Source organism: Colias croceus, chromosome 6, assembly GCF_905220415.1.
Source record: "Colias croceus chromosome 6, ilColCroc2.1".
NCBI classification, from domain to species: Eukaryota; Metazoa; Arthropoda; class Insecta; order Lepidoptera; family Pieridae; genus Colias; species Colias croceus.
In genome coordinates, this window is record NC_059542.1 from 1,107,328 (window position 1) to 1,116,619 (window position 9,292).

General features: G+C 35.3%; 1 protein-coding gene across 1 annotated transcript; it reads right to left on the reverse strand.

Annotated features, from left to right (window-relative positions):
- Positions 1 to 2,695: 2,695 nt before the first annotated feature.
- LOC123692567 lies at positions 2,696 to 8,242 on the reverse strand. The gene is made up of 2 exons (XM_045637323.1): positions 6,078 to 8,242; positions 2,696 to 3,215 (listed from the first exon to the last, which is right to left on the reverse strand). Exons 1-2 carry the CDS (start codon positions 7,674 to 7,676, stop codon positions 3,201 to 3,203), a joined length of 1,614 nt encoding a protein of 537 aa, XP_045493279.1. The 5' UTR covers positions 7,677 to 8,242; the 3' UTR covers positions 2,696 to 3,200.
- Between the last annotated feature and the right edge of the window lie 1,050 nt (positions 8,243 to 9,292).

A 9,292-nucleotide genomic window follows, 5' to 3' on the forward strand; every position in this document is an offset into this window, starting at 1 on the left:
TCATCTTAAATCAATTCCATTGTAAGTTAATTTTGAGTACTTAGTTTTATAAAGAGAAGATTTCCTAACTGTAACCTTACTTATCACCAAAATGTATGAATAGATTTTCTCGTGTCCACTACAATCTATCTTTATATTCATTACTAGCTGCGCTCCGCGGTTTCACCCGCGTGGCTCCGCTTCTGTTAGCTTTAGCGTGATGATAGCGCCTATAAGCCTTCCTCGATAAAGGACCTATCCAACACTGAATGAATTTTTCAAATCGGACCAGTAGTTCTTGATATTAGCGTGTTTAAACAAACAAACTCTTCAGCTTTATACACAGGCTTTATAATATTAGTATAGATTATAATATGTTCAATTAATGTCATCATGTTCGCCGATTGTTCTTCTATTTAAGTACATACCTATATGTCAAAATAAATGTTCAACGTTCGACGTGTGACAGATTTACTTTTACAAAGCATAAAATAATACCTATGAATGTTTTGTCTAAGTATCGCTTTAATTAAGCAAGTGTATAAATAAACTTGAAGTTCCCAAGTGAAAATCTTAATTACACACTATCGGATGTCCTCCATCTTGTAGATATTGGAATTTCTAACTGGTGTGTCGGATTCGCTTCCGGTTTGAGTTGAGACTTCCGGGTTAGATTCCTTTTTCAAAAATAGTCTTTGTTCCGTTGTTTCCGTTTATTTTGATAATATTTGTCTGTTGATATGAAACACAACCAATATTTTCATGTTAACTTGTATTAATAAAATGGTTAAAAATATATTGTTTTATATTATTGGATGGAATATAACAATGTTTCGTAAATAAATTCGTAATGAATATTTTGCATAATATATCAGCAAGACATCGTCTTGTATGAAAAAAAGCACCTTTTCACTTTCAATACATTTCAATTTTCACTTAAATTAAAACCTAAATCCAATTGCACTTCATCAAAACACAACTTATTATTATACGCTTAAAAAGAAACTAAAAAACAAAGAATCCCCAACCTTGGAGCCATTTTTTGTCCACATATCCGATAAAACAAATAACCATTTGTCCAAACTAATATCCTTATAACAATGTACACAAAAACTAAAACAAATTGCCAATTCGATAGCTATCGATAAACTGTAATTAACAATACACCACAAAAAGTTATAAACATATTCTTATAGTATGGGAACATGATGAGTCTCGAGATAAGGGTACACAAACGGCGCCCAATAGATGACTGGATAAGGAAATTATGAAGCCGAGTTTAGGTTATATTTTATATATGTATGAAGATGTAAGACAGAGCCATCTATCTACACTAATATTATAAAGCTGAAGAGTTTGTTTGTTTGAACGCACTAATCTCAGGAACTACTGGTCCGATTTGAAAAATTCTTTCGGTGTTAGATAGCCCATTCATCGAGGAAGGCTATAGGCTATATATCATCACGCTAAGTTCAACAGGAACGGAGCTACGTGGGTGAAATCCCGGAGCGCAGCTAGTATAAATAAATATTCTTACAGGCAGCCACGTTTTTCCTACATTTAGATAACTTTAATAAAGAGTAGCATCTGTTTTTTATAATATCCCAGGGACGTGTTATTTGCATAGGTAATAAGGCTAAAATTAAAATTAGTTGTAGATGTGTAAAATCAGTTTATATTGTATAATCAACCAAATTGAAGATATATAGATTATACTTAGATATAATTATTATGGGTGTTCTATATGATTGATGACAACCTTAATATCAATAATAGAGGCTCATAAGACAACCAGAAGTTCCAGCGAATAAAAGCGAAGCGAAGCGAAAACGAGTCGATAAGTAAAAGGGTAAAAAATGTTGTTTATTTATCTTAATTACGATAAAAATCTTCAATAAAAAACAAATAATTAAATCTTTTGTTTTTACATTATGTTCATATTCACTGCATTACAACTTACAAGGTACAATTTTTCGCTCACAACAAAAGATATAGTATCTAATGTAAAAAGTTTGATAAAATGGCCCATAAGAGAACTTAGATGGCTATTGTAACATTATTGTCTGCTTATTGATTAGAAAAGTTTACCGTTCTATGGGATAGATACACGACTTGCTTTGCTGTTAACATGGTTATGTACCTACTAATAAGGGAATAAATCTGAAAGTTAGGGATGCACATTTGATACTCATTGCAAGAACAAGTGAATTGATTTAAGTGAAATTTTTTGTGTGGATAGATTACGCCTTGAACTAAAACGTTCCTTTTTCTTTGTAAAATAAACATTGGTTTGTGTGGTAATGCTAATGTGTAAAATTAATTAGTTTAAACACATGGCTAGGCGTTTGAGTTTGAGTTTGAATATTGTTACAAAACTATGTTTTATCTAACTAATATTATATACTAGAAAATACGCAAAACACACTACAACCCAAACCACATTGTAATTGTTGAGTTTAGATATATATTTCCTTAATAAAGAGTAAACACCAAATTAAACGGAGTCACGTTTAAAATTTATGTCAGTCTCAACCGCGAGATTTGGGGCATAATTAAAGCCCCCGTTGATTGGCCCAGATATTCTCAGCTAATTAAACCATACAAATTGCACCCCCTGATTGCTTTGACCGCTACCCTCGGCTTACTGAATATTTTTTATCATTTCCCTCATTTTAAAGATTTATAATGTCCAAAAGATATAAATTAAACACTTTGATTAATTAATATGTCTTTAATCGCAGATCACTCACTATAAGTAGTTCACAATACCAGCTTACATATAACAGTCAAGGTATATCTGTTTAGAACACACTTTTCTTATACAATCTAAGTCTATAATAACAATATCAAGTAATTAAACAGATAACAGTGTCTTTTCACTAAATAACTCACTCACAATACTTTCTTATAAAAGATAAAATATTACAGTGTTAACGCTATCGCTCCTCAAAACCAACTGTCGGAGGCAAGACCGCACCTCTCCTCTAACAACTCGCCTCTCAGGGACTTTACCGTCAGGGGATTCACCGTAGGGAATTTTCCATGGTACACATTACACAACTAGAACAAGAGAGCTTTGTCTCGACATCCGTGAATCCCCTTCGGTACAGTCCCGTCTCAATTTACAACGCATAGCCAAAATGTCTTGCCCCCTCTGCACCTCACCTCACCTCACCTCTCCTCTACACACCTCACCTTTACGCGCCTCTCATCGCTCCTCGTTACAGTCGGCCATCCTGTAACAATTGCACCGCAATTGGTGCACCAAAATTGCATTAGCTCTCCAGCAAATCTATAAGATCATCCCTAGTTACAACTTCCTCATCACTACTAGAATCACTATTTTGGGGAACAGAAGTGTAAGCTCTAAGAGAATCTGCAGCCACTATACCAGTGAACTTTTTATAGCCTCTTATTCCTTTGATACTTTTAATTTCATAGCGACCATTGCCTAGCACTTTAATAACAGTATAAGGTCCTGAGTATAAAACTTGTAATTTAGTATTTACACCTTTAACATGACCACCACTAGGTGCCTGTTTCCATAAAACCAAATCCCCCTTACTAAATACTTTCTCTGCTTTATGTCTACTATCATATTGCTTTTTCATTATTTCAGCTTTTCGCTTTAAATTCTTACTAGCATTCTCCCGCTTCTGTTCCACCGTGTCTGTTTCATCACAATTTGCATGTAAATTAGGTAAAAGGTGACCCTTTTGACTGAACATAATTTCATAAGGGTGGTAACCTAAGCTTTCATTCAAGGTGTTATTGATTCCCCAGACAACATCAGGCAAACAATCAACCCACATGCTTTCATCTTTAGTACTAGTCCTTAACGCATCTAAAATAGTGCGATTATAGCGTTCAACTTGGCCATTCGCACGAGGGCAAGCTATAGCATTCAAAGTATGATGTATCTGATGTTTTGCTGTAAAATCTTTGAAAATTCTACTAGTAAAAGCAAGATTACGGTCTGAGACTATACGCTTTGGATATCCAAATAAACTAAACACATCCCTAAGAATGTTTAATGTTTCTACTGAATTCACTGTTCTACATGGTCGTGCTACAAGAAATTTAGAGAAAGAGTCTACCATCATAAGTAAGTATTGATAGCCTTTCTTTGTCTTAGCAAAAGGCCCTAAGTGGTCAATATGAATTGTGGCCATGGGAACATTAGGTTTTGGTATTGGGTGTAACTCACCACTTCGTTTACCATAGTCATTTTTACTATATGCACATTCTATACATGAACTAATGTATTTTTTAATAAAGCGGGTCATTTTTGGGAACCAGTAATCTGCTTTAATAACTTCATTACATCTTTTCAAGCCTACATGACCGATTTGATCATGAAACTTTTGTAACACTTTAAAACGAGCAAATGTGGGCACAACTAACCTGTCTCCATTTAGTGTTTTTCTATATAATCTTTCATCTTTAATTTTGTAATTACTAGACACCTCTGTACTACAATTATTATGTTTTAACTGTTCAATAATATTATGAAGTTTACTATCTTGCATTTGTACTGTCAAAAACCAATCATTCGCCGTTATCTGATTGATATTTATAGTGTCAAATTGATTAGGGATGGGATCACATTCATTTGTTTCTAGTTGTATCGGACTCCGACTTAATGCATCGACGTGTTGCATGCGTTCTTGTGGCCTATATTCTATACTCAGATCGTATTCTTGAATCGTTAACCACCATCGCGCTATTCTCGGAACGATCTCTTTTTTTAATAATGTATAACGAACTGCTGAACAGTCTGTGACAATTTTAACCGGTTTCCCTATAATGTATACTCTAAAATACTTTAAAGATTCGACAACCGCAAGCGTCTCTAATTCATAACTGTGATAAAAAGATTCTTCCCGAGTAGTCACACGACTATAAAAATAAACAGGTTTTAATTCTCCATTTTCCTGTTTTTGAAAGAGAATACCCGCTAGGCCGTTTTTACAAGCGTCAGTATGAACCTCGCAATTTTGTGCTGGATTGAATATCGCGAGAACTGGTCTAGAACACAATTTCTCTTTGAGCTTAGCAAAACTATCGGCTTGTTCACTGTCCCATCTCCAAGGCTGATTTTTTTTTGTTAAATTAGTCAATGGTTTAGCAATGATGGCAAACCCAGCAATATATTTCCGAAAATAACTACATAACCCTATAAATTGACGAATTTCGCGAACGTTTTCGGGTTGTTTAAAATTAGCAACAGCTTCGATTTTATAGTTACCGGGTCTTATACCCTCAGCACTAATTTCATGCCCTAGAAATGTCACTTGTGATTTAAGGAACGAACATTTTGACATATTTAATTTTAGGTTAGAATCTCGAAATTTTATCAAAAATCTTCGGAGTAGATCTATTCCTTGTGTAGTTGTTGATGTTGACAATAATATATCATCGATAAATGCTATTATATCGTTACTATTTACGGAATTAACTAGTTTTTGAACAATGCGCATGAACACGGCAGGGGCATTTGCTAAACCAAATGGAACCTTCATAAATTCAAAGAGACCATCCGGCGTAATAAAAGCTGTTTTGTGTATAGAATCAGGACTTACTGATACGTTATGGTAACCTGAGTACAAATCTAGACTTGTAAAGCAGAATTTACCATTTAAACAGGCGATTTGGTCATCAATATGTGGCAGTGGAAACCGTTCTTTAACAGTGACAGCATTTAGATCGCGATAATCTACACACAACCGATAATCTCCATTTTTCTTTCGGACTAAAATAATTGGAGAAGCATATTGTGACGTCGATTCTCGAATTATATTACCTTCTAACATTTCTGATACCTTATTCCTAACTATCTGTCTCTCGCTATGTCCTAATCGGTATGGTTTCTTATTAATAGGTTTGTCTGTAGTCAAATTAATCTGCATTTCACCTAAATTAGTACAACCTATATCCTTATTAGAACCAGCAAAACAATCACTATATGACTTCAATAAAGTAATCAATTCATGCCTCTGAATGCTATCGACCTCTCCTATGTCAATGTCAGCAATATCAACACCACCAATACTCTCCTCACCTCTTAACTCACAGCTATTAACAGTAAGTATGCTCACCTCTGAAACCTCCACAGCATCACACCTCTCCGCCCTTGATATAGTACTGTCCCTCTTCCAGTGAATCTCTGCGCTCCCAAGATTGCAGACTCTCACATAACCGCTACCATCTCGAATCAGGCTACTTGCTATTGCATACTCCACCTCCCCAAGGCTGAACTGTCTTGATCTTGAACACATCATGCCTATTGGTTTGTCTTCTATGTAAACTTTCACCAAGCTATCACCTCTTGGGATTGTTATATCTTCTTCCAGCAATACCTTATAACTTGCAGTTGCCTCAATAGCACAGATAGTGTTCACTGGGTTAGTATTATTCATGCTTAATTCAGCTTTCAGTTGAGAAACATTCAAGTTGATATCGCTTCGGTTCAAGATTGTTTGTCCAATAATGAGAGCTATACTTCCCATTTCCACATCTGCAACTAATGCACTTGTATTCATTTGTATCTGATCAATTTTTATGTCAAAATTCACCTCTCCTTTTGCTTGAACTTGTGCACCAGTAAAACCACTTAGTCGCTTGAATGAGGGTTTCAGTTTCAAATTCAATGTTTCTGCTGCGGTCAATGACATGACATTCACCTCACTCCCTGTGTCAATATATGCTTTTGTCAATATGTTGTTTACACATACAGTTTTCACAAATGAATTTTTTGTTTCTGCTAGTATTTGTATTTTCTTAGTCATTTCTCCACCTGTCTTTTCTGCACACCGATTAGCTATGTGCCCAGTTTTACCACAGCGATAGCATTTTCGCATATCTGGCATAGTACACTGTGGTGCTGTGTGTCCGGGTTCCTTACACCGATAGCAAATCTGGGATGGATCTTGGGTTCCATTGTTCTTTGCAACCATTCTCTGTGTGCTCACATAATGGCCTTTATTAATAATTCTTGAAGATTGAGGTATCAATGTAGAGTTAGGCTTTTCTGAGGGTTTGTAACTGTCTAAAGCGGACAAAAATCCTTCATATAGGTCATCCGGGCTGCCACTCTGGAATGCTTGAGCATTAGCTTGCAGCTCTAAGGGGAGACCTCGGATGATACACGAAACAGCAGCTTGCCCACTTATTTGGCATCTGTAGCACATTGCTAGCTTCTCTTGATAGTACTTAGTCATGCTTTCACCCGCTTGTTTCTTCCTATTCATAAGCTCATCTAGGAGTGACGCATAGTCATGATATCTAGGGAAAGCTTTAGTTAGCTTCGTCTTCCATTCACTCCATGAATACTCGTATGAGTCCAATCGGTTGAACCAAGTGCGAGCTTGTCCTTGTAATTTTGATTGTAGATGAAAGGACTTCACTTCATCGCTCCACTTGTAGATCTCTCCAAGTTGTTCAATCTTTTTGATCCAACTAGTGACATTCATGTCTTTGTTTTCTGGATCAAAATCCGGTATAAGACGATCTGCATTCACTTCACTGTTCTTAGACTTGGTCATTTTTTCAGACGCTAGATCATTTAGCTTCTTAGTCACAATAGACTCGACGACATTACGATACAGAACCTCCTCATCTTCATCACTTACTTGATCCTGATAAGCTTTTGGACGTTTCATCCGCACGAAGCGGCCGTTTCCTGACGACCTCTTCATCCCACCGCTGCCACCAAATATAATGTCCAAAAGATATAAATTAAACACTTTGATTAATTAATATGTCTTTAATCGCAGATCACTCACTATAAGTAGTTCACAATACCAGCTTACATATAACAGTCAAGGTATATCTGTTTAGAACACACTTTTCTTATACAATCTAAGTCTATAATAACAATATCAAGTAATTAAACAGATAACAGTGTCTTTTCACTAAATAACTCACTCACAATACTTTCTTATAAAAGATAAAATATTACAGTGTTAACGCTATCGCTCCTCAAAACTAACTGTCGGAGGCAAGACCGCACCTCTCCTCTAACAACTCGCCTCTCAGGGACTTTACCGTCAGGGGATTCACCGTAGGGAATTTTCCATGGTACACATTACACAACTAGAACAAGAGAGCTTTGTCTCGACATCCGTGAATCCCCTTCGGTACAGTCCCGTCTCAATTTACAACGCATAGCCAAAATGTCTTGCCCCCTCTGCACCTCACCTCACCTCACCTCTCCTCTACACACCTCACCTTTACGCGCCTCTCATCGCTCCTCGTTACAGATTATTTTCAAGGTTCGTAAAAGTTATCATTTAAGATTTTTAATGTTTGTTCAACAAGTTGTGCCTTGTAAATGAATTTAAAGTTTAGCAAATTTCTGACATGACGTATTATTACGGGAGCTAGCAACGTTTAAAAAAAAGTCATTTTAGTATAGTTGGGTTTTTGATATCTTGATAGAATTTCACTTATTTCGATGACATTTTAATTATTTTAAATAAAAAATTGCGTCTGGCACCTATTTAACAACGAATAAAACGTCTTGCAATAAAAAAATTATGTCTGTTGGATCTATCTAAAGGCAAAAGATTAAAAATTACGCGTTAAAAAATGACTTTAAATTAAGGATATTTTCCTGTGCAGATAAGATGCGCACTAATAAACGCAACCACTGCGGCCAGCCAGACAGCCCGGACTGTAACCGAAATAGCAAGAGGAACAGCATATCAAAGAACCAACTATACTAAAATGCTCACTTGTCAACGTTGCTACCTCCTATACTATATAATATATACAGGCTAACAAAATAATTTGTAATTATATTTATTTAAGCACTTAAAATAGCAGTAACGTAATTATATAAGTTTTCTTGTGCATACCTGTAATTGGTGATCATATTAGGTGGATTTATTTGTTATAATTTTTATGTGTACTCTGTTGGTATGTCTAAATAAATAAATAAAATAAAGCTCGCAATAGATATTTTTTGGGTTAATAAATAGTTAAGAAATAATACACTCTTAATAAAAATAATGCTTCTGAATTGTTATAATAATAACATACGACTAATAAAATAAGTTCCAGATAGGAACATATTGTTTAATGTTTATCTTTATTTCATGTCACATCCGAGCTTTTTTATAGTTTTTGTGTCTGCAAGTGTTTAGGATAATATAATTATAGGCTTGTTTAAACATAAAATTCCAATGGAACTTCTTTTCAATACTCACCGTATCCTTGCTCAGAAAGCTAGTTGACAAGACAATATCAATACTCATTGAGAATAAACATTCATCGATATCGTTATCTCAAGATCGGTTCCATTGCTATGCAG

Coding starts and splice junctions, on each gene's coding strand:
- LOC123692567 (XM_045637323.1), bottom strand. CDS start 7,676: ATGAAGAGGTCGTCAGGAAACGGCCGCTTCGTGCGGATGAAACGTCCA.